Consider the following 25715-nt stretch of genomic DNA (forward strand, 5'->3'; position numbering starts at 1 on the left):
CTTTTTCTTGCCTAATGGCTCTGGCTAAAACTTCTAGAACTATATTGAATAGCAGTGGTGAGAGTGGGCATCCCTGTCTGGTACCAGATCTCAGTGGAAATGCTTCCAACTTTTCTCCATTCAATAGGATGCTAGCCTTTTAGTATTTTTTTTTTTTTTTGTCCTACTTAATACTATTGGTTGAACTCTGTAAATAACACACAATTATTCTTAGGTGTTTAAATTTAACTGAAAAGTGATCTCTGTTAAATATAAGAGTGGGAATAAGAGAGGGAGGAGAGGTACAGTTTGGGACATGCTCAATCGGACTTGCCCCAAATGGTAGAGTTACAAACGTGCCAGGGGATTTCAATTCAATCCCATCAAGGTGGCATGTACCAATGCCATCTCACTAATCAAAGTGATTAATTTCAGTTCACAGTTGATCATAATGATAGGACTAAGAGTCAAAGGGATCACATAAACAAGACTAGTGTCTGCTAATACTAACTGATAGAATCAAAAAGGGAGAGAACGATCCAACATGGGAAGCAGGATACACAGCAGACTCATAGAATGGCAGGTGTCCTAAACAGCACTCTGGCCTCAGAATTAGCCCTTAAGGCATTCGGATCTGGCTGAAGAGCCCATGAGAGTATTTTAGGCATGGAAAGCCAAGACACTCTGGCAAAAAAAAAAAAAAAAGACTTAAATGAAAGATCTCTACGAGTGAGATCCCAATAGAAAGAACAGGCCATCAAAGAAGGAGATACCTTTCTCTGAAGGGAGGAGAGAACTTCCACTTTGACTATGACCTTGTCTAAATAAGATTGGAGTCGGCAAACTCAAAAGGCTTCCATAGCTTTGGCAACTCATGACAACAGCCTAGGGTGATTACTGATGCCAAAAACAAGAGTGTCAAATTGTTAAGTCAACAACAGGAGTCACTGTGCACTTACTCCTCATGTGGGATCTCTGTCCTTAATGTGTTGTTCAATATGAATTAATGCTATAGCTAGTACTGAAACAGTACTTTACACTTTGTGTTTCTGTGTGGGTGCAAACTGTTGAAATCTTTACTTAATATATACTGAATTGATCTGTATACAAAGAGAATTGAAAATGAATCTTGATGTGAATGGAATGGGAAAGGGAGCGGGAGAGGGGAAGGTTGTGGGTGGGAGGGAAGTTATGGGGGGGGAGCCACTGTAATCCATAAACTGTACTTTGGAAATTTATATTTATATTTATTAAATAAAAGTTAAAAAAAAAAAACAGGGAATGCCGAAGTGTTGAGCGTGTTGGGGGGTGGTGGCCCGAAGCCCAGCCGACTTCATCGGTGAAAACGCCGCTTAGGGTGTTTTTGCATGGCCTGTTGGAGCAGAGTTTGTGCAAAAGTTGAAGGTCTCCTTAAGGGGCGTGGACCCAGGGCCGTCGGGCGGGGTCAAGCAGCGGGAGCCAGCTGGAGAGCTTTGTGGGGGGAGCGCCGAGGTGAGCAGTTTTGCGGACCCCTCTTGCCTGGGGCTGGGACCCCACAGCGACCCCGGGGGGGGGGGGGGGGTGCCGGGGGGGGGGGGGGGGGTTCCGGGTGTGACACCGGGGCCTGCACTTTCTCTTTGCTTGCGGGTTTCAGACAGCGCTGGAAACAGGTCTGGCGGCATGCTTTGCGTGAGTGCTTTCTCCCTGTGGAGTTGGAAGTTGAAAGGAAGGGCGGAAAGACAGGTTTTGTGAGCGGTGTTCTAGGGTCAGCTCTCCCGAGCCTGGGGCTGTGAAAGGATGGATGCAGACCCTTCCTTCAAGTCCAGTCCACCCCGCGCTGTGTTGCAGAATCGAGATCTGGTGCCTGCCTTCTAACAGCCAGAGCAGTTTCATATTGCTTTAAATCGAGACGCTAGGAAAACCTGCCCCTTTTCCTTCTTTGGGACTAGGTTTTTCTACTTGACTTTCCAGTCTTTTGGAAGAAAGGGCAAATGGGGACAAAAGGGTTATTCTGAGAATTTTGCTATGAATGGGGCAGTGTATATAGCCTCAGGAGTGCAGACCGGCAGCCCTGGCTGGCCTGGGGGTGGGGGTCCTTAGGCTGTTTTCCTAAAATGGTGGTTTGAAAAACAATGCATGGATTGAAAAGGTTTTTGCACCAAAATACACTTACCTTAGATTTATTTTTTTAAATGTTTGGGAACAGAGACACGGGGAGCTCACATCTGCTGGTTCTCCTGAAATTCTGGCAAGAGCCAGTGTCGGGCCAGGCTGAGGCCAGCAGCTGGGGATGCAGTCCAGGTCTCCCATGGGGGTGTTAGGGGCAGTGATGGAACCAGGACAGAAGCCTCAGCCATGCTTGCTCTTTGCCCAAAAGAGATAAACATTGGAAGGTCTTCCTTGCCCTTGAATCTCAATTGGGTCCCACACCCTATTGCCTTCATACCCCACCCCCCAGGGAAGACCAGTTCCAGGAATTCCCCTCTGCCTTCTGCCCCCTGCCTCACCCCATCCCTAGCCCTCCTAAAATATAAAAAGGCCCCGCCCTTGGGGGTCGGGGCCTTCTGCCTTGTGCTCCTTCAAGGTGCTCGTGGGCAGTTGGTCACCTACCTCTATGAATTTATTTCTCTGAATAAATTTGGTCTGGCTGTAAATCGTACACTGCCTCCTCTGTTCTGCACCTCTCTTTTCCTACATTTTGCTGCCCTGTTTGAAGAGGCACCAATCTGCAACTTTTCCTAACAGGTACCACTGCTTGAGCCATCACCTGCTGCTTCCCCAGGTACATAGGAGCAGGAATCAGGAACCAGAGCCAGAGTGGGGCATCAAACCCAGGTGCTCTGATATGAGGTGCAGGCTTCTTATTTGCCAGGCACCGAACTTTTATCTTTTAATTCAGTTTTCCGTGAACTTTTTGAAGTACTTTTTGATGTACTTGAACGTTGACATTAATCAGGTGGGTTTGTGTACCCAGCCTAGAGGCAGGAATGCAAATGGCTTACATTTTCACTCACTGCTTTGGGGTCCTTTCCATAGCTCTAAACTGCGGAGCTTGTTAGTATGGCTTGAGAAAAATAACGTTCTTTGACCTTACAATCCAAACAGATAAAAATGGCCTTGCTTTTAAATTTGAAACGTGTAGCTCAGGTCAGCAGTGCAAGGTCTCTGCTCTGAAAGGTTCTTGTGTTTCCTTTTTAAAATGTTTGGTTTAGCTGCAAGTGGCATTTACTGAATGCCACGTGACCCAGTAGTTGGAGTCTGGGTTTGCCCTTTGTTTTGATTCTCCTTTGCAACTCTGTGGATTCATCATAAGGACAGAAGAAGTGTCCTTGAGATCATAAATGTTTTGTCCAGAGGGGAGACAACTTGGCTCTGGTTGGAGGAGGGTTTGGCTATGGTTTTACATGGTGAGAAATTGGGAAGTGGAAGATACAAAGTAGAACAGCGGCTGTCCTCTGTTTGTGCTCTTGCACCTGTGCTGCAGGAGCCGGGCACCGACATCCTGCGTCCTGGCCTTCTTAGCCAGGAAGGCATCAAGGCCAGGTGTGAGCTTGTGGGGGTGGTCGGGGTCCAACAGACCTGTGCCAGGACTAGCGGGGAGAACAGGCCCGCTGGATCTGCTCTGCCTCTGCCACTCTGCCGCTGGCCTCCAGCTTTCTGGGCCCTGGGCAACGCTTGGTAAATAGGGATCGTAGTGTTTGCTTGCCATACTGCAGGGACCTGCAGAGGACAAATGTGCCCTATCTGACCGTGCTTTCAAGTTCTGAAAATGCATTCTTTTAAAAATAAGGTATCAAGGGTTTGCTTTGTTTTTAGCTGTTGAAAATTGTCATCCCATATATTCTTTATGAATGAAATATGCATCTCTATTTTTACTCATGGGGAAACTCAAGTTCAGAGAGGTTTAGTAACTGGCTTGCCCAGCTCAGCAGATGGCAAGATGAGAACGTGTGTCTGTCAACTCTTAAAATCGTGCCTGCTTGCCGCGTTGCAGCATACTCAGCTGCTAGTTCTTACCACGAAGTGTGTGAGACAAAACGGTGATGTCCTCTTTGCTCTCTCTGCCAGGAACAGCAGATGATGTCCTGAATGGAGACCATGACAAGGAGCAGAAAGACCCCTACTTTGTGGAGACCCCTTATGGTTACCAGCTAGACCTGGATTTTCTCAAATACGTGGACGACATACAGAAGGGCAACACCATCAAGAAACTGAACATCCAGAAGAGGCGGAAGCCGTCCGTGCCATGTTCGGAAGCCAGGGCCGCACCTGGTCAGCAAGCTGTGTGGACTTCCACCGACTCCTTGTCGTCCTCCAACAGTGATGACAGCAAGCAGTGCCCCAGCTTCCTCCTAGCCAGAAGCCAAGTCACGTCGACTCCAGTCTCAAGGCCGCCTGCCCCTCTGGAGAGCTCACCTGCCTTTCTTACCATCCCAGAAAATCGGCAGCTGCCACCGCCGTCGCCACAGCTCCCAAAGCACAATCTTCATGTCACCAAGACGCTGATGGAGACCCGGAGGAGACTTGAGCAGGAGAGAGTCACCATGCAGGTGACCCCGGGTGAGTTCAGAAGGCCCAGGCTGGCCAGTTTCGGAGGCCTGGGCTCCACCAGCTCCCTCCCCTCCTACATGGGCTCTGCAAACCACAATTCCGCCATGCACCAGCTTCAGAATGGATACCAAGGCAATGGGGATTATGGTGGCTATGCCCCGGTAGCCGCCACCACTTCCTCCATGGGGAGCTCCATCCGCCACAGCCCCCTGAGCTCAGGAATCTCCACCCCAGTGACCAACGTGAGCCCCATGCACCTGCAGCACATCCGTGAGCAGATGGCCATTGCCCTGAAACGCCTGAAGGAGCTCGAGGAGCAGGTGCGAACCATCCCTGTGCTCCAGGTTAAGATCTCCGTCTTGCAAGAAGAGAAAAGGCAGTTGGCCTCACAGCTCAAAGACCAAAGGGCTGCATCACAGAACGATGCCTGGGGGGTGAGGAAGCGGTCGTACAGCGCCGGGAATGCCTCCCAGCTGGACCAGCTGTCCCGGACCCGGAGAGGTGGCGGGGAGCTGTACATTGACTATGAGGAGGGCGAGATGGAGAGTGCGGAGCAGAGCACCCAGAGGATAAGGGAGTTCCGGCAGCTCACCGCCGACATGCAGGCCCTGGAGCAGAAGATCCAGGACAGCAGCGGCGACGCCTCGTGGGAGCCCACGGAGAATGGGCAGTGCCGGCTGCGGGAGTGCCGCTCGGTGGCGGTGGGTGCCGATGAGGACATGAATGCCACCGTGGTCTACCACCGGGGCTCCCGGGGCTGCAGAGATGCCGCCGTAGGGACAGTCACTGAAACGAGGAATTCTGGGGTCAGCGTGACAGAGGCCATGCTTGGAGTGACTACTGAGGCTGACAAAGAAATTGAGCTGCAACAGCAGACCATAGACGCCCTCAAGGAGAAGATCTACCGCCTGGAAGTGCAGCTGAAGGAAACCACGCACGACCGTGAGATGACGAAGCTCAAACAGGAACTGCAGGCTGCCGGATCCAGGAAGAGAGCTGACAAAGCCACCATGGCCCAGCCCCTGGTTTTCAGCCAGATGGTGGAGGCAGTGGTGCAGACGAGAGACCAGATGGTTGGCCGGCATGTGGACATGGTAAACGCGTGTGTCGGGACCTCCGTGCAGACAAAGAGCGTGGGCATCTCCTGCCAGCCTGAAGGTAAGGATCAAGACGCCGGGCCTGAGCTGCCCATGAGCTGCTGGGTTGTTAAGGAGAGGGTAGAAACCCGTGACCAGTGCACCGGGAGGACCCTGGACACCTGCGACAAGAGCGTGGGTGTGGAAGTCAGCGTCTGCGAAACGGGGAGCAACACGGAGGAGTCTGTGAACGACCTGACACTCCTCAAGACAAACCTGCATCTCAAAGACGTGAGGTCCATCGGCTGCGGAGACTGCTCCGTTGACGTCATGGTCTGCTCCCCGACGGAGCGCGCCTCCCGGAGCGTGAACACTGAGGCCGTGGGCCGGGTGGAAGTTGCTGTCACGGCGGCGCCGCACACCACAGACCGGCACACCAGCACCGCCTTGCAGCAGGCCAGCCAGTCCACCAACACCGAGACGGCCTCCTTTGCTGAGGCCAGCACCAACACCTGCCTTAGTACTTTAGACAAGCAGACCAGCACACAGACCGTGGAGACACGGACAGTGGCCGTAGGAGAAGGCCGCGTCAGGGACGTCAACTCCTCCACCAAGACTCGGTCTGTCGGGGTGGGAACGGTGCTCTCCGGCAATTCTGGGCTTGACAGGCCATCTGCTGTGAAGACCAAAGAGTCGGGCGTGGGGCAGATCAATATTAACGACAGCTATCTGGTGGGACTCAAAATGAGGACCATAGCGTGTGGGCCTCCACAGCTGACGGTGGGACCGGTGGCCAGCAGGAGGAGCGTGGGGGTTGGGGATGAGCCGGTAGGGGAGTTCCTGGAGAACCCCCAGGCCCAGGCTCCATCTGGGGTGATGACCAGCTTGGATCACTACATTGAGCGCGTCCAGAAGCTCCTGGCAGAGCAGCAGACGCTGCTGGCCGAGAACTACAGTGAACTGGCAGAGGCTTTTGGGGAACCTCACTCGCAGATTGGCTCCCTCAACTCCCAGCTCATCAGCACCCTGTCATCCATCAACTCTGTCATGAAGTCTGCAAGCACCGAAGAGCTGAGGAACCCCGACCTGCAGAAAATCCGTCTGGGTGACATGACAGGTAGGTGGCACCCGCGGGGGCCTGGGCGTGGGAACGTGGCTTGGTCCATTTTCTGTTGCTGTGTGTGGACTGCCAGGGCCTGTGTCATTTATAAAGAACACAGGCTTCTTTGGGTCACTGTTCTGGAGGTGAGGAGGGCCTAAGAGCGTGGCACCAGCGTCTGCGTGGTGTCTGGCGAGGGCTTTCTTGCTGAGGCATCACGTGGCACGGGGCCTCGCATGCTGAGACCAAGCAAGCTCACTTTATCCCGCGGGAACTCCCACGGTAGCCACAGTGATCTACAGCCCAAATTAACACAGCGAGGCCACTCACGAGGGCAGGCGGAGTAAGCTTCCAGCTCCTGAACTTAAACGGGGCTGCAGGCAGGACCGCGGAGGCTATCTTTCCAGGGAGTTCGGCTTGTTTCTGACGGCTGGGGCTGTTTTTTGAAACCACGGAGTAAGTTTCAGAGGGGGTAATGGGCAGAATGAAAACCAGGAATCAAACTCCATAAGCAACTCTGGATTCCAGTATCTGGTAGCTTTGTTGGCTTCTGCCTGAAGTCTCGAGCTGTGAGAAAGATGAGCCAGTGTTGCCTGGCCTAGAAGTTGTCTTTGAGCGCTGCCAGTGGTTTTGTGATTTTGGTTTTGTTTGTTTGTTTGTTTAATTACTAAGAGGGATAGCGGGAGAGAGACACACACAGTAGAGAGAGATTTTTGATCCACTAGTTCACTCTGCAAATTCCAGGGCTGAGCCAGGCTGAAGCTTGGAGTCCAGAACTCTATCCAGGTCTTCTGCATGGCCAGCAGGGACCCAAGAACTTGAGCTGTCACCTGCTGCCTCCCAGGGTGTGCATTAGCAGGAAGTTGGAAGTAGAGAAGTAGAGAAGTTGGGGCTGAAACCAGGCACTGCGATCATGGGATGCTGGCATCCCAAGCAGAGATGGAAGCTCTGTGCCACCTGCCCATCCCAGGGGCTGCCAGTGTGTTACGATGTTTTATTCTTGATCTTCCAGTTACATACTTAGCATACTCACCCATTTTACACAGCATTGCCTGGGGGAAGGAATCCTATACTGTCTGTACCCACAGCTGTCAGTATATTGTCAATTCAAAGTACTGGTATAACATGTTTGCAGTTAAAGTTTTATGAGCAGAAAGACACCCCATTAATTCCCTAACACAGCAGGTGACTGCTGACTTCCTGCTGTATGTGAAGCGTGGGGACAGGCTCTGAGGATGCTGCAGTTGTCCTTATGGTGCCCACCTGCTAGTTACGGGTTCGTAACTCGAGAGTGCGTCAACACTTTCATGAAAAAAACTGTGTGGATTTCAGGGTTTATGTACAGTAGAATAAGCTTACCTTTTAGTTCCATTTTTCTGCAAACAGTTTGAAGCCTCCTTGAATGGCAGGATGTGATAGGTGCTGAGGGGACAGTGACGCTCTGAGGGCACAGAGGGTGGCAGTGGTCAGGGGTCCAGCTCTTTGAGCTGTGAGGCGGTCAAAGCAGGAGTCTCTGACTAGGGAGCCTGGAGCCGCAACTCTGGAGTCTTTCCCCACTTTTCCTTATTATGGTGCTTCCATGTTTTGTGTGTCTCACTCTTCCTCCTTTGTATTTATTCTTGCTCACCTCTTCTTTAAACGGAAGCCGATGATCCAGAAGTTACACTGAGGTCCTGGGCCTCACTGCCTGGCTCCTCATGGTCATGTTCCTCTGTCCCAGGGCTCACTCACCTCACCCGGGGGCAACGCTGTGCAGTAAGTTAATCCTGTGACAATGTGCAGCATGGACTTAGGCACGCTATCCACAAACACTCCTTCTGTTGCCCTTTATAGCCTGAGATTGAATGAAATGGACTGAAATAGATTATTACTTAGCATTGGCTTTTGGTATCTGTGCTGTGGGACAGTTTCTTGTGGAAAAGAAAATAATAAACCTGACAACTGAGGTGTAGATTTGTGCCCCTTAGCATCCAAAGACTTTACTAGCGTTATAGGGGGCATTTCCAAATTCTCAGAATTAAAATGTTAAGGGGAGTGAAGCAAACTCTTAAGGAACTAATGCTGTGTCTGCTTCCACGTGCTTTCAAAATTAGGTCAGATGTTAGTCAAAATACAATTCTTCCAGAGGCGGAAGGCACAGGATCATCGCTGTGAAAGCAGTTTCTTCCTGGCCTTCCTGAACTCCTCAGACTGGGGTTTCTGTTTCACATTCCTGCTGAAAAAACCCAGCTGCAACACTGAGGGCCACGCACTGAGCACAGAGGCCAGGAAGGTGTGCTGGGATCTGCTTGCAGCCCTGCTGATGTCCCACACATCACCACAGGGATCTGACCCTGAACATGAATCCCTCATTAATTGGCTAAAACACAGGAGACTACAGCATTTGTGGCCTGAGGAGCAGATGGGTTTAGTAGCACTCTGTCGTTGGAGTGGCGGCCCACACTCAGGGCACGCCGGCATGTCTTAGGATGCTGACATCCCGTTTGTACTTGAACCATTTGACTCTCAAGTTCTGTTGAGGAAGGGATCAAGTTGGGAACTCAACCAAGCAGAGCATTTGATTTCTGTGACTTGGTGCTTGGCAATATGGGGTGACCGAGGAAGCAGCTTGGTGTAGTCAGGTGGAGAGATTCTCAAGCCCCCATGGCTGTGGGGTGAGGCTGTGTCCAAAGGCATGTGGGCTCACTGTGCACACCCCTGTGGGGTGAGGCTGTGTCCAAAGGCATGCGGGCTTGCTGTGCACACCCCACAGTGCACAGAGCTGCTCACATAGACTAGAACACCTGTCTCTGCTGGAAGACTGTGCAGTACAGAAAGGCATTCATTTCAAACTTGTTGCCGAAACAGAGAAATTGGGCTCCATACCTACCCCAAAGCACATGCAGCTAATCCCTTCCATGAGCCTAATCCCTTGTTTTTTAATTGCTGTGAAGTGTGCACTCTGAAGCCACACAGCCTGTTCAGATGCTCTCTCTGCCACCAGCACACGTTGTCTTTGTTCCCTCACGGGGTGGTCGTGAAGACTGAGCTGGTGGCAGGGACACATGGCAGCAGCTGGCAGCCCGGAGCGGAAGTGCTCAGCAGAAGTTGGCCGTCGCTGTCGCCCTGTGAGGCCTTGCCGAAGCGGGGATGTGGATGAGCAGAGATTGCCAAACAAAAATCACCCAGAGGTCTTTTAGGTCCTCATACTTCTAGAGACTAATGCCCCCCCCCCCCCGCCCCATTATTATGCCTCCCCACCTAACTGTGTTATCAAGATAATTACGTAGATAAAAATAGGAAAACTTGAAATTAACACGATAAATTTTCAATCCAGAGCCATTCAGAATCCACATCAAAGGCAAAAATGAAGGGTGTTTAAACAAAATTTGAATCACAGTTTACCTATTTTGCGCGCGTGCGCGCGCACACACACACACACACACACACCCACCCACACACACCTAAAAAGTCATAGACATTTTTCTCAGACTTGAAAGACAGTGCCGGCCGGTGCATGGCTCACTTGGTTAATCCTCCGCCTGCAGCACCGGCATCCCATATGGACCCTGGGTTTTAGTCCCAGTTGCTCCTCTTCCAGTCCAGCTCTCTGTTGTGGCTTGGAAAGGCAGTACTTGGGCCCCTGCACCCTCATGGGAGACCAGGAGGAAGAAACTGGCTCCTGGATTCAGATCAGTGTAGCTCCGGCCGTAGTGGCCATCTTGGGGTGAACCAACGGAAGGAAGACCTTTCTCTCTGTCTCTATCTCTCCCTAACTCTATCTGTCAAATAAAACAATAAATAAATAAAAATTTAAAAAGACAGTGTCACTGCTTTGATGCGCCTGTAATTTGGTAGTGACCAAAGGTGTTCTGTGGAGTGTTTTAAAATTCCTGGTAGTATAAATTTAATGTATTTTTTATGGAATAAAAACTTAAGAGGTAATAAGTTTCTTCTGTCAAGAAAAACTTCAAGAAAAAAATGTTTTTCCTGTAAATCAGTTGAATTCTTTTGGTATAAGGAGTGGCTCATGTTTCTTTTTGTTCCCACCCCCTTATTTTTCATCTGGGAAAAGGGAGAGGAAAAAGAAGAGTCTATACCAACAACTTACAGCTACAGATACTCTAAACATTTATGATTGTGTCTGAGCAATTACAAACTGTAGCCTTCACCGTAATTTCCAGAAAATTCATCGCTCATGTTCAGATACCAGGACTGCTTTGTAATTCAGCTTCTGTATTTGTACGCTCAGTTACCTTGGAATTAGTGAAGAGTTTATGAACTTGAAGTCATCCTCCTGGCTGTGGAGTAAGTTTGTAGGTAGAACTGAGCCAAGGCAGAAAGGGGGAAGTGGTGGCTACAGAAGCTCATCTCTGGTTAACTCTCTCCTGTTTCCTTGGCCTAGTGTCTGTTGTTGAATCACTTTGAGAATAAACGCTACAGCAGCAGCATCAAAGGAATGCAAAGCAGGTGTTTCTGGAGCTGTGTGGTGGTGCAGTGGAGCCTGCTGGCCTGCAGTTCCAGAGCTCACTTCTGGCACTGGCTGAGCGCGGGATCCTGTGCGAGATGATAGAGCTGGATCAGGGTTCTGCACTGGGGTCTGTTTCAGCAGGCTTGGTCTGTAAAGGCAGCTCTTCACAGGGCTGCCCATCAAATTCACCCAAGAGCATTTCTTTCCGAAATGCATGAGTTGCCCTGTGGCTGCCCCACTCCCACTACCACCACCTAGCAGGCACCCCAAGGGACATTGTAGTAAACAAGGCTGCTTAGTCTGGGGTCCAGAGCTTCATGAATAACTGTGTTTGGGCCTTATGTGAAGAAAAGCAGAGTTTTCTTAAGATTCTCTGAAGGGATCGTGGGCCCTCAGAGAGACTGACCGTGCAGACCTTGGGCAGGCATTGCTCAAAGGTGTCATTCTGTCCACCACCTTTGTGAGTCCCTTAGGTGACAGTTGACTGACAGTCTTGCTCTGATGCTTTCTGGTTGCAAATGGTTGTTCGTGGAGAGCAGGTGTGCTCTTGGCAAAGACGCAGGTTTGCTGCAGCGCTCTTAGCCTGAGTGAATCCACTTCAGGCTCAAGCATGGAGAAGGGCAGCTGCAGAGAACTCGAGTGGCTTCGAGTACAGGGATGTTCATTTAACACGACACAGGTAGTCATTGGCACTGGAGGACAGCAATGGGCATCCGTTCTGAGCCGCAGGGCGTCCCTGCTTGGGGAAAGATGGCTCAGTCTGCCTGTCCCATCTCTGGTTGGGTCAGTCGACAGCTGTGTGTTAAACAACAACTTCAGGCAAAATGGGATACCGCAGTGGAGAGAGAAAGGGGTGGGCAGCTTGAAGAACTTGCCAGTCAATTGGGAATCCAGGACGTGTGCACCAGAACTGTGAGTCGTCATCTCGGGTGGTGTATTTCACGTACCAAATAATGTGCAAATAGAACAGGCTCAGAGTCTCACGGTCGAGCTGCCCGACTTGGGCAGAGAGGCGGGCCTTCGCCGTACCGGGAAGACAGAGCACATTTTAACCTGAATAACTGCAGCCTGTCCATCTGGGTTTTCCGGGCCAGTCTTGGGGACAGCGTGTCATTAAATGTAGGTGGGGTTGTACTGAGCGAAGATCTAATCGTTAATCCCCACTGTGGCATTTTGAGTGAGTGCCACCTTTTAGATGCTCAGAGGGTCATGACAGATGCGTGGTATGTTCTCAGGAAAACAGCAGACTGGCCCTAAAAATGGTTAGACGGCAGCTCTGACCGTGTGCGTTTTCCGACTCCACTTGGAGTTGACTGTTGAGGTTGGCAACCAGGCAGGGTTCTGAGAAGGGAGCTAGAAACAGGAAGGCATTGTGCTTTCTCCTCCACCAGAGCTGCATGCTGGTGGCCTGTGGGCACAAAAGGTGGCCCTTCGTGAGCAGTCGCTACTGACTGCTCCCCAGGCGGGCACTGGGGCTGAAGGCCGTGCCCAAGCCCTTTTTCTTTATGAAAAAGTAGAAGTATTATTTCAGATTGCTTTGAATTCATGCTTTGGGAAAATACCTAAATGATTAAGTGGCCTTCTTATTCAACCAGAAATGTCTGTCCTGCCTATCCTGGACAAGTAATCTAGATGTTACTTAAAAAGCAAATTAGAGGGGCTGGTGCTGTGGTGCAGTGGGTTAACACCCTGGCCTGAAGCGCCAGCATCACATATGGGCGCCAGTTCATATCCCAGCTGTTCCACTTCTGAGCCTGCTCTCTGCTGTGGCCTGGGAAAGCAGTGGAAGATGGCCCAAGTCCTTGGGCCCCTGCACCCACATGGGAGACCCAGAAGAAGCTCCTGGCTTCAGATCAGCGCAGCTCCTGCCATTACAGCCAGTTGGGGAGTGAACCGCCGGGTAGAAAACCTCTCTCTCTCTGTGTAGCTCTTATTTCAAATAAATAAATAAATCTTTAAAAAAGCAAACTAGAATGCCTAGCTACAAATGGTTAAGTACTGGTCACACTGTTGATAGGTTAGTTTTCAGAAAGTACTTGACATTAAAAATACAGATAGGGATTACCATGTTAGAATACCTGAAATATGTGAACAGAGCCACTTTTAAAGTCCGTTTTTTTTTAATTATTTATTTATTTGAAAGGTGGAGTTAGAGATAAGAGAAAGAGAGATCTTCCATCCACTGGTTCATTCTCCAGATGGCATTCTCCAAATGGCCACAATGACCAGGGCTGGGCCAGGCTGAAGCCAGGAGCTTTTTTCTGGTCTCCCATGTGGGTGCAAAGACCCAAGGATGGAACCGTCTTCCATTGCTTTCTCAGGTGCATTAGCAGGGAGCCGGATCAGAAGTGGAACAGCCGAGGCTTGAACCTGCACCCATATATGGGATGCCGGCACTGCAGACCGTGGCTTAACCCACAGCACCATAGCACCAGCCCCTGAAAATCCATTTTCTGGAACTTCTTTTCTAACAAGTTTTGAAACCCACTGCTACATGACAACTACTACTGCCTATTCTATATGAATAAGTGTCTAAGTGTCACTGAGGGAACCAGGAAGGGGGGTCTTGCAGCTCTTCCTACTCTAGTTTACATCAGATTATCTTGCTTATAAAACAGTTTGCTTTTAAGGTGCCTAAAATCAAGGACATAATTAAGTTAGTTATTTTTCCGTACCATTTGCCTTAGCTTTTCTGACCACATGTTAAATTTGGAGCACACTTAGCTGGCACCGCGGCTCACTAGGCTAATCCTCCACCTAGCGGCGCTGGCACACCGGGTTCTAGTCCCGGTCGGGGCGCCGGATTCTGTCCCGGTTGCCCCTCTTCCAGGCCAGCTCTCTGCTGTGGCCAGGGAGTGCAGTGGAGGATGGCCCAGGTGCTTGGGCCCTGCACCCCATGGGAGACCAGGAGAAGCACCTGGCTCCTGGCTCCTGCCATCGGATCAGCGCGGTGCGCTGGCCGCAGCGCGCCGGCCGCGGCGGCCATTGGAGGGTGAACCAACGGCAAAGGAAGACCTTTCTCACTGTCTCTCTCTCTCTCACTGTCCACTCTGCCTGTCCAAAAAACAAAACAAAAAAAAATTGGAGCACACTTGAGAATTGGAATTAATGCATCAGAGGTGCTCCTTAGTTTCCGGAACACTGCGATTTCTGTCGCTGGCTGTTTTCCAGTCAGCACCAATCTGGCCAAGTTGTAAAACGAGGCTCATGCTATATGGATATTTATGACCATTGAAAGTCTGAGTTAATGACAGAAGACTGCCCACAGTGGCCTGCTCCACCGTGACTAACTCCCCACCGCACCCGTGGGACCTGTGGCCCCGGTAGGAACGTGAAGCGGATAGGCCAGAGTGACAGAGTTCCGAAGGCGGTGTGGAATTACTCCTGTTGGGTTCTCCCTATTTGGGCAGCATTTAACGCCCCGGGGTGTTAATTAAATTCCAAAATAATTCCTAGGAATTCATGTGGATCCAGGTAGATGAGTGGAGTCAGAGGGGAGTCTAAACCCTTTGATTTTCAGTAGTAGGTTTTATTTTGGTTAATTTAATTCAGCGGTCTCAACCTTGGCTGCATGATGGAATCGCCTGAAAAGAGGTTTCTGGTGTTTGTTTGTTTTTGACAGGCAAAGTGGACACTGAGAGACAAAAGGTCTTCCTTTTGCTGTTGGTTCACCCTCCAATGGCCGCCGCGGCTGGCGCGCTGCGGCCTGCGCACCGCGCTGATCCGAAGCCAGGAGCCAGGTGCTTATCCTGGTCTCCCATGGGGTGCAGGGCCCAAGTACTTGGGCCATCCTCCACTGCACTCCCTGGCCACAGCAGAGAGCTGGCCTGGAAGAGGGGCAACCGGGACAGAATCCGGCGCCCCGACCGGGACTAGAACCCGGTGTGCCGGCGCCACAAGGTGGATGATTAGCCTAGTGAGCTGTGGAGCTGGCCGAAAAGAGGTTTCAAAGCCTAGTTGTGGACAGTTCATTTTGAACCAGTGTTTTTAAAACTTGCCACCCAATTCAGGGCATTCTGATGGGGAGCCAGCGTTTGCTTGTTGGCCCCTGGTTTTTGGCTTTCTCGGCTGCACCCTTCCTTTGCTTTGTGTGAAGGCAGTGCTCACTTGTTAGGCTCGTAGGCCGGTGCAGGCGTCCTCTGCGGTGCCATAGCTGCAGATGGGTTCTTACCGCGTTCAGACAGTTGTTTCGGTGCCATCCAAGCCCAGCCGGAATTAGAAACCATCCAGAAAAGATTGTCTGGCGGTGCTGCTGACAGATTCCCTCTGGCTTGGTGAGTGGGAGCTACTTTGATGCTTTCTGATGGGCTCCACCTTTGCAACTAGCTCAGCAGACTCTGCCTGCGTTTCCCCTGAGTTCCCTGGGCACTCATGCATGGCGTTCTGTCACCTGGCGCTGGAGGAAGGAACTCCGGGAGCTGCCCTCCATCCGGGAGACACCAGGGAAGCTGAGCCAAGAGATGGCAGCACACAGTTTAGTCTGGACAGTGAGTGCTGTGGGACAGTGCTGGAGAAGAGACCCCTGTGCTGTGGCACCCGGGACAAAGACTCAAGGGGAAAGAGCCATGGAATGTGGCTGAGCCTGGAGAAGAGTAGGGGGTGGGATTTAATTGGTGAAGGAGGACTATCCGAAGATGCAGACACAGATTGGGATTCGTGAAGTCACAGCACCACTCTGCACATAGGGGAGGGTAGTAGCTGAGCAGTGAAACTCCCCAGGCCAGGGGAAGCGTCCACATGCATTCTGAAGGACCCTCGAATGCCTCCACCCTGACTGGAGAAACTATGGCGTCCCAGTTCACAAACCTAAGCCATGGGTACAGCAAGCACAGCATCAGTGCCTCTTGGGGGGTGGGGGACAGATGATCTGACCTGCACTGGAAAGTCTGCATTTTAGAGGATACAGATTATACTTGAACATAAAAAGGCCAGCGCCACAGCTCAGTAGGCTAATCCTCCGCCTTGCAGCGCCAGCACACCGGGTTCTAGTCCCGGTCGGGGCGCCGGATTCTGTCCCGGTTGCCCCCCTTCCAGGCCAGCTCTCTGCTGTGGCCCGGGAGTGCAGTGGAGGATGGCCCAAGTGCTTGGGCCCTGCACCCCATGGGAGACCAGGAGAAGCACCTGGCTCCTGGCTCCAGATCAGCGCGGTGCGCCGGCTGCGGCGGCCATTGGAGGGTGAACCAATGGCAAAGGAAGACCTTTCTCTCTGTCTCTCTCTCTCACTGTCCACTCTGCCTGTCAAAAAAAAAAAAAAAAAAAGGGCATAAAAGTACTTCTGGGGCCAGCATTGTGGTGCAGCAGGTTAAGCTGCTGCCTGCAACACCAGCATCCCATACGGGCACTGGTTTGTGTTCCGGCTGCTTCCCGCTAATGCACTTGGGAAAGCAGCAGGGAATGGCCCAAGTACCTAGGCTCCTGCCACCCGCGTTGGGAGACCTGAATAGATTTCCAGTCTCTTGGCTTCAGCCTGGCCCAGCCCTGGCTGTTGTGGCAATTTGAAGAGTAAACCAGCAGATGAACAATCTCGCTCTCTGTATCTCCCTCTCTGTAACCCTGCCTTTCAAATCAATAAATCTTTTATAAAAAGTACTTTTAAAAGCCATGTTTACAAAGGAAAGAGTACCCATGTATCACAAGAGTCAAAAACCATAGCAGCCAATAGAAATGTGTGACTTGTTCCCAGACTGTTAGAAAAATCTAAACGCTGACTAGATGTGTGATGAGCATAAGAAATAATCTTTTGTTTATTTTTTGAGAGGCGATTAGAGACAGAGTTTCCATTTGCTGGTGCACTCCTGAAATGCTGGCAGTGGCCAGAACTGGGCTGGGTCAAAACTGAGAAGCAAGAACTTAGCCCAGGGTCTCCTATGTGTGTGGCAGCAATGCAACTGTCTGCGCCATCACCACTGCCTCCCAGTGTCTACAATAGCAGCAAGATGGAATCTGGAGCCAGAGCTGGGTATCGAACTCAGATATCCTTACGTGGGGCGCAAAAGTCCTGACAGGCATTGTAACAGCTGGGCCAGGTGCCTACCCCTACACTAACATTTCTAATTACTGCATGCGGTTCTTTCAAGTAAATGTATGAAAGCTTATTTACCAATTTCCTAGGGGCAGACTATGATGTGTTCCTCTTTTCATTGTTTCAAATATGGAAACAATGACCATCCCTGCATATCTTTAGGATGAAATTTTTGGAGATCAAATTACTGAGTCATATAATTGTTCTAAGAGTGATTTAAAAAAAATTATGTATTTTAAAGAGTTACAGAAAGAGAGGGAGAGACAGAGAAAGAGAGATCTTTCATATGCTCATTGACTTCCCAGATGGCCATAGCTGAGCCCAGCTAAAGCCAGGAACCAGGAGCTTCATCTGGGTCTCTTACATGGGTGTAGGGTCCCAAACATGTGGACCATCTTCCACTGCTTTTCCTAGGCAGTTGGCAGGAAGCTGGATCGAAAGTGGAGCTGCCAGGACACAAACTCGTGCCGATATGGGATGCAGGCGTCGCAAGTGGTGGCTTTATCCGCTACACCATAGCGCTGGCCCCATAACAGTGATATTTGAGAGCACTTAATCCGTATTCATTTTAGAAGCAATGGCAAATACAGGGGAAAATTAGGATCACCATAGCTGCTTAATTTTGGAAGTAAAGTCTTCTAGATAAAACTTTTCTCCTATTTGTGTCTGTACTGTACATTAATGTATTTTGATAGGGTCACACTGTACATGACATTTTATTATCTTTTTTATTTAACCATATACTGTAAACTTCTTTCCATGCCAGCGACATTTTTTTTTTTTTTTTTTTTTGACAGAGTGGACAGTGAGAGAGAGAGACAGAGAGAAAGGTCTTCCTTTTGCCGTTGGTTCACCCTCCAATGGCCGCCGCGGCCGGCGCGCTGCGGCCGGCGCACCGCGCTGATCCGATGGCAGGAGCCAGGAGCCAGGTGCTTTTCCTGGTCTCCCATGGGGTGCAGGGCCCAAGCACCTGGGCCATCCTCCACTGCACTCCCTGGCCACAGCAGAGGGCTTCCATGCCAGCGACATTAATAACAGTATTATTGAATCTAATTTTCTGCATCACTCAGTGAACAGATAAGTGTCTGACAGAAGCAGGTGCACTTCAGCAGATGTGAGTGGAGCAAAGTTGACCTCAGCTACTGCATGCCCTGAAAACAGCTATAGTCATGTACCTTGCATTACCAAAACCGGGAGAGGTTATAAAAGGCAGGCTGAGAGGGTGCTGGCCAGCTCTGCTGACAGTGATTTGACTGACAGGGTCTGGCCATGGGGAGACAAGCCTGGTAGGTGCAAGAGCCCTGGTCCCATGTGCCGTGACAGTGCTGTCCCAGTCAGGACCATGAGAACACTGAAGTAGTGCAGCTGGACAGGTCAGCTGGTGCCAGTTTCTGGGTGGTTCAGAATCTGTGCCTAAGCAGTCTGGGCTGTGTTTCTGGCTCTTTCTAGGTGGTGGTAGGTTTTGTTGTAGACGCAGTAACTGTGGCATTGGAGCTGAGTGGGCATGCAGGGCCAGGGAAACAGAAAAGCCGGGGGAGTCCGTGGAGTTCAAACGAGAAGCCTGGCAGATCCAGATGTGGTCTTTGGAAGAAGGGCTGAGAGTCAGAGGCGGCCTTGGGGGCCTGGGTTTAAGTGGCTTGTGCAGTGGCTGCCACTCCTCCAGAAAGCAAACACAGGAGGAAACCACTTGAGAAAATGATGAGCTACAAGGCACTAAAAAGCCCAGTTTTTAAGTCTATCTTGCATCCTTGCATCACACACTCTATACCCTTCCTTGTTCACAGGAAATACCTTGGAATGCACCTGTAAGTGCCGAGGCCTTGTGTCAGGAGGACACCTGACGTCCCAGACGGACCAGGAGGTGGGGACTACAGAAGGGAGGCCCATCAGCAGCCGGGTTGCCTTCCCCACTCAGGAAAGTTCATCATCGCCCGTGAACCTGACAGATGATCAGATAGCTGCTGGCCTCTACGGTAAACAACTCTCTCACGGCCCCCCTCATCAGGAATCTAGGACCAGTAGCCAGCATTCCAGTTTAATATCAGTGTGCCTAATAAGTTGACCTGGAAAGATTGTACCTATTAGGAAAGTAGGCCTAGACTGTCTTTAAAGATTGCCAAAGGACCCACCTCAGTGCCCCTCAGGAAATGTATCTGATATTGCAGATTGTGTTCTATTTTAAATAGCATTTCATGCTGTCACATTCCAGCAGGCGTATGTTTTCCCCAGGTTACCTCAATTGAAGAAAACAGAGTAACAGTAATAATCATTATTTTGGTGCCTAAGTGGTTTTGGGGATCAGATGAGATACAGCATCACTCTGTAAACAGTGGAGCCTGATAGAAATACCAGTTGTCACTGGTTTTGTTATTTCTGGAAGTGCCAGTAGATTTTCTTTCCTATTTAGAGAATGTTATTAGTGGAACAGTGGATTACTTCCTTTGCATGCGCACACTTTTCCAGTGTGCGATTTTCTCATAAATAGATGCCAAGATCTACATTTACATGTGAGGGAACTTCAATAAGTTCATAGAAAATGCAAGTGAAAGATAAGTTTATGTTGGTGAAAAAAATTTGAAACCCAAACATGCTTTTTTCATAAAATGTGTTTTCCATGAACTTTCTGAATACCCATTGTACGGGAGAAAAAAATGATGGTACAGGAGGAAAGATTACGTATTCGTTTGGTAAGGGTTCACGTTCATTCTGCTCACCTTCACGTTTTCACAGTAGGGACAAATAATGAAAATACATTGAAGTCCATCATGAAGAAGAAAGATGGCAACAAAGATTCAAATGGCACAAAGAAGAATCTTCAGTTTGTTGGCATTAATGGAGGGTAAGGAACGATGGTGGGTCTTGCGCTGGACACTGCCTGTCTGTCTCCCAAGTTACAGTCAAGGTGCCTAGCTTGGGATGCTGCTACAGCTGGGTGATGGAAGATTCCCCGCTCACGAAGGTGCACTTGGCCTCTGTCTTCTCCTCTTGCTGTCTTTAAGGATATGTCACTCTTAAGGATAGCTGATGACACAGAGCAGTTGACATCTCACCTCTGACCTGAAAAACATAGTCTTCAGCAAAAAGGGAGCAGGGTTCCTGCGCTCTGTTGGACAACTTGTACTTATCTATGTTAGAACTCGCCAATGAGCAGAAAGAGACCGGGAGCATCACTCCATGGGCTGGTGGTAGTCATCCACATGCAGAGAGGGCTGCTTGCCTAGCCTGCGCAAGACTGCAAACAAAAGTGCAGGGCCTCTCACCTGAAGAGTCACCTGGCCATGCCGTCAGCCCTTTGCTTTCTCAACAGGATGTTTATTAGTTGTTTGTTCTTCCTCTTCCAGTTGGCCCAGGGAAATGGTTAAGCCTGTTTGTCCTCCTACAATTAAATGCTAACTTATTAATCAATTACTACATGGCCTCAGCCAGAAAACAATAGTGCAGAAATAATTCAGATATATTTATAGTAAAGCACACCACCAAGACTTAATGTCATGGTGCCTGTTTTCCAAGTCTTCAAAGTTTTATTAGGTGATAATGGCCCAGGAGATTGTGGAGGGCATTAACCAGATGAACTACTGGTTACTTCTTGGGTTTGTTCACCTTGAACATGATGAATGAATGGTGCAAAATAGGGAAAAATGGGGAAAGATTTAAAATGAACAACTTCAGATCTGGTTTCCATGAAGTAAATGTCCTCTTGATTTAAACCAAGGTAGAGGTGCTGTAATTATTTTTTTAATAAGTAGTATGTGATACCTGGTGGCAACCCAGGTTGTCTCTCTTAAATCAGAATCTGTCCCAAACCACTGGGCCCTTAAAAAGACCTAACTTTGGACTTCCAAGTAGAGGGTCTGGTGAAGTTTCCAGATTCAGTAGGCAGTTCTTCCCTCATAGAAAGCTCTGTCACTGGGTCTGTATGGGCACACTTTGCATCTCCTGAACTCCCAATTGCCACCTAGGTATGAGACAACTTCAAGTGATGATTCCAGCTCAGATGAAAGCTCCTCTTCCGAGTCAGATGACGAGTGTGATGCCCTTGAGTATCCTCCTGAAGAAGAGGAGGAGGAAGAGAAGGAGGAAGACACTCGGGGAATGGCCGAAGGGCACCATGCAGTTAATGTTGAAGGTTTCAAGTCTGCCAGGGTGGAAGATGAAATGCAGGTTCAAGAATGTGAACCTGAGAAGGTGGAAATCAGAGAGAGGTGTGGTACACTCCCCTTCCCTCCCCGCCCGCTCCCACGCGTATTGTACCTCAGCAGTGCAGTTGTCCAGCTCAGAGGCCTTGCAGTTGTGTCTGGTCTAACCTGTACACACATCTCGTTGGGATACTAATAAATAGAAGTACAGAGCCTCGTAACTCCTCCCTCTTGTGGTAGCAAAGAGAATGGCTTATTATCTAGTCCCCTTTGTTTCCCCAAGCTACCATCCCTTGAAGCTGCCATCATTTGAACACCTTGCTTATATTTAGAGAAATACTTGAGTTTTTTGGTGGCTAACATAGTTTTTAATTTCACATTTCATCTTGAGCCATTGTGTACATTTTATTGCAGGACCACTGTGTGTGTGAGGAACAGGGGTGTGGCCTTTACCAGTGGTCACGGTTACTGTAAAGGTGATGTGTGTCAGTCAGCTGGCTGTACTGTCTTGCTCACTGAGTACTGACAACACTGCACAAATAGATTTGGGAGGGTATCATCAACAGCAGTTGAAATAAAATATCAAACACTCTGGTTGGCTGAGAACATGAACCTAACAACGTCGTAAGTGGATGTGATACTTAGAAAACAGGAGAGAGAATAGAAAAGATGGACACTTCTGTGGTTTTCCACTGTGAGAGATACAAATAGAACATTTCAGAAAACTTATCTAATTTGGCAAATGAAACTTTACATTAAACACAAGGTAAGTGTATTTCCAAGTGTTCTCAAATGCTTACCTATCTGTCACATGGGTTAAAGAAGCACCAGCTTGGGTTCAGATCTGTGATGAATTCACCAGCCTAATGGATCTCTGGTAATTTGTACCTCTTCACCCCCGTTAAGAGTAAGAACATTTTTCAGAACTTAGAAAAGGAGCAAAAAAAAAAAAAAAAAAAAAAAACCATCATTCCATCAGGTCATAAAGGCCAGACTGTGGAAGCTCAAAGTTTCCCTCATGAGAAGACCTTGAGCTCTGGCTGCAGGCACTGGCTGGCTAGAGCAGCATCGGTCCTCGGTTGCCTGTGGGCAGCTATGCCAACTCTGAGCGCCGAGTATCGCCGTGACCTGCCTGTGCTGCTGCGTGGACACTTGTCCTTGGACAGGGCGTAGGGACTGAATAGAAACAGCTTTGCTTTTGTGGCCAGTCATGAGCTTGCTTGCCTCCCCCTTTTAGGTATGAATTAAGTGAAAAGATGTTGTCAGCTTGCAACTTACTCAAGAATAATATCAATGACCCCAAGGCTCTGACCAGCAAAGATATGGTGAGTAACCAGCAGACCCTGTCCCAGCTTGTACAAATTTCCTATGTGGGTACCACGGTGGCAGCCAGCTTGGACCTGCCCCCACCCACTGTTGCTTGCACGCCTCCCCCTGAACGACTCCTGGCACGCGTGCTGTACTGCCTGGCCCCCTGGATGCACTGGGAGCATTCCCGTTGGGTGTGGCCTTGGAAGTCCTTTACCTGCCCCTGGACTTTTAGGGGACGGAGACACCTGTGAGGTAGACTCCCGCAGACAGAAGTGAAGGTTCAGTGTCGGCACGCGCTTTTTCCTGCACGTTCCACTTTTGTTCACAGAAACTTGTGATCCAAGGAGCAGCATCCTGTTTTTCTGCTTAACATGTGTGTTTAAAAGAAACCCATCCGGGCTGAGGTCAGCATTCCTCTTGATTATGAAACTGCATATTACGTTTGGATGTGGAATGCAAGCAGCCAGGGTTTTTAAGCAGAAAAGTGACTGCACTTGTCATTTCACAGTTTGAGAGGTTGAGAAGCCAGTAGCATGGACGTTTTGGTTGCTTTAGCAGAAGTGAATGGCATAATACAGGATACATAAGTACCTCCATAACAGTGTTCATCTCCCACCACTCTCACCACTGTCACTTTCTCGTGTTTGTTTTGATGTGCAGATTCTTTTCTAGGCCTGACCAACCCTCCAGGGGATAGCAATGTCTTTAGTACATTGTGAAAATGTAGCTTCTTGTTAATTTAGATAGGAATGTGCATGTCAGTCTGTGCGTGTCACCAGATTTATAATATTTTATGCTGAATAAAATGTTGACAGCTGGAGAAAACAGTAGATGCTGACAAAGTTACTAGAGGTATGGAATCAAGATGTTAGGACTAAAAGCAAGAGAGGGAATTGTGTAACCTTGGAAATTAAAGTTTTTTTGTTTTGTTTTTAAATATTGATTTGAAAGGGAGAAGAAGAGATAGATCTTCCTTCCACTGGTTCGCTCCCCAAATGGCTACAATGGCAGGGCCCAGCCAGGAGCTTCATCCTGGTCTTTCACGTGGGTGCAGGGGCCTAAATACTTGAGCCAGCTTTAGCTACTCTCAGGTGTGTTAGCAGGGAGCTGGATTGGAAGTGAACAGCCAGGACGTAAGCCAGTGCCCATAGGGGATGCCAGCATTGCAGACAGCAGCTTAACCCATTACACCGCAACACTGGCCCCTGAAGATTACCTAAGTTTATAATGTGAAGGCCGCAGTGTAGTCTGTTGAAATGTACTAGTGATGGCTGTCACAGCATTGTGCTCTCCCGCCCTGCTCGCATCGAGTCCTGAAAGAGCACCTGTGTCTGCAGCAGCAGCTGCTGGTCAGTGCTGGGACTAGATGCTACTTAGTTGCAGGGCCAGTCCACTCTTTTTTCTGGTTAAATATACGCTTATGATGTGGCATCCTTTCTTAAAAATTGTGCTGTCCTGTCATACTTTTTACTGTTGTAGAAACTTAGATTCATGAGAAATAGCTGAATCTTGACATTGAATTAGTGTACTGAAAAAGGAACATGGCAGTGACATATACAGCAGGAAGCATCAAATAAAACTCCTGGTTGAGGGGAAACAGAACTGCATGTTGAAATTCATCACTACGAGCCAAATGCTTGGCTTGGGCTGTACCCTGGTCACAAATAGTAAAGCCGTGAAATTCGATGCATTTCACTCTTTCCCACTAAGGTTAACATGCATCTGAAATTGGAGCTTTAGGACACAGGATTTCATAGCCACAGTAAAAAATTTTTTCATTCAGAAGGGATGTTATTACATTTTTTACATCTCCAAATTGCCAAGTATGGTGTCAGTGTAACACGTACACACTCCGTGCTTGCTACAGTTTCTGTTGATTGAATTCCTCAATGCAAAGGTTCTTCTTCTTTTCTTATTTAGTTACTTAGAAGTCAGAGTCACGGAGAACTCCTCTAAAGGGGCGCAACAGCCTGGACCAGGGCTGTGCCAGGCCGAAGCCAGGAGCCTGGTGCTTCTTCTGGGTCTCCCACATGGTTGCAGGGGCCCGTGGAGTAGCTGGGACTCGAACTGGTGCCCAGTTGGGATGCCATGTTGCAGGTGGTGGCTTTACCTACTACACCACAACACCAGGCCTGGTTGTAAAGGTTTTTAAAGTATTGTGCTGTGCAAATAAGACCAGTGTCTGCAAATAATGGACAGAACTAAAAGGGAGAGAATGAACCATGCAGGGGAAGCGGGGAAGCAGGGGAAGCAGGACACACAGCAGACTCGTAGAAAAGCAAATGCCCTAAACAGCAGTCTGGCCTCAGAATCAACCCTTGGGGCATTCGAATCTGACTAAAAGGTCCATGAGAGTCTCACAGGCATGGAAAGCCAAAACACTGTGGCAAAAACGACCTGAATGAAAGATCTCGGTGAACAAGACCCCAGCAGAAAGAATGGCCATCAAAGGAGGAGGCACCTTTCTCTGAAGGGAGGAAGGAACCTCCACTGTGATATGGCCTTGACTAAATAAGTTCAGAGTTGGTGAACTCAAGGGGCTTCCATAGCCTTGGCAACTCATGGCAAGAGCCTCGGGTGATTACTGACGTCATAAATAAGAGTGTCAGTTGTTAAATCAACAACAGGAGTCACTGTGCACCTGCTCCCCACGTAGGATCTCTGTCCTTAATGTGTTGCACTATGAGAGTTAACGATAACACTACTAGTCGAACAGTACTCTATGTCTTGTGTGGGTGTGTGGGTGCAGCCTGTTGAAATCTTTGCTTAGTATATACTAAGTTGATCTTCTGTATATAACGATAATTGAGAATGAATCTTGATGAAGAGTGGGATGGGAGGGCTGTGGGTGGCGGGGGGAGCCACAACAATGCAAAAGTTGTACATTGTAAATTTACATTTATTAAATAAAAAAAGTCAAAAAAAAAGACAAGGAAAAAAAAGTATTATGCTGTGAAGTGTGGACATTGGGGTGGTTCCAGTGCCTGGACCTGGTGACGCAGCTTAGCAGAGTTAGGACCTCAGGAGGTTGTCGTTTCTCTTCTTTCTGTATGGTAAGGCTGAAGCAACAAAACTGTGTGAAAGACTAAGCAGAAGGAAGGAATCACTCATT

The 25715-nt window shown here is 49.2% G+C and overlaps 1 protein-coding gene across 27 annotated transcripts in view; it reads left to right on the forward strand.

Annotated features, from left to right (window-relative positions):
• KANK1 (KN motif and ankyrin repeat domains 1) overlaps positions 1-25715 on the forward strand; it is a 217281-nt gene that overhangs the window by 184225 nt on the left and 7341 nt on the right. For 12 of the 27 annotated variants that reach the window (XM_070051193.1, XM_070051222.1, XM_070051231.1 and 9 more), the window contains 5 exons: positions 4027-6702; positions 18941-19129; positions 19887-19995; positions 21116-21358; positions 22530-22617. In XM_070051193.1, coding sequence (XP_069907294.1) covers positions 4027-6702; positions 18941-19129; positions 19887-19995; positions 21116-21358; positions 22530-22617 — 3305 coding nt within the window. Of the gene's footprint in view, positions 1-1407; positions 1648-4026; positions 6703-18940; positions 19130-19886; positions 19996-21115; positions 21359-22529; positions 22618-25715 lie in introns of those variants that run through there. The other 15 variants (XM_070051247.1, XM_070051254.1, XM_070051250.1 and 12 more) reach the window with 6 other exon arrangements.

The sequence above is a fragment of the Oryctolagus cuniculus genome, chromosome 1, assembly GCF_964237555.1.
Source record: "Oryctolagus cuniculus chromosome 1, mOryCun1.1, whole genome shotgun sequence".
NCBI classification, from domain to species: Eukaryota; Metazoa; Chordata; class Mammalia; order Lagomorpha; family Leporidae; genus Oryctolagus; species Oryctolagus cuniculus.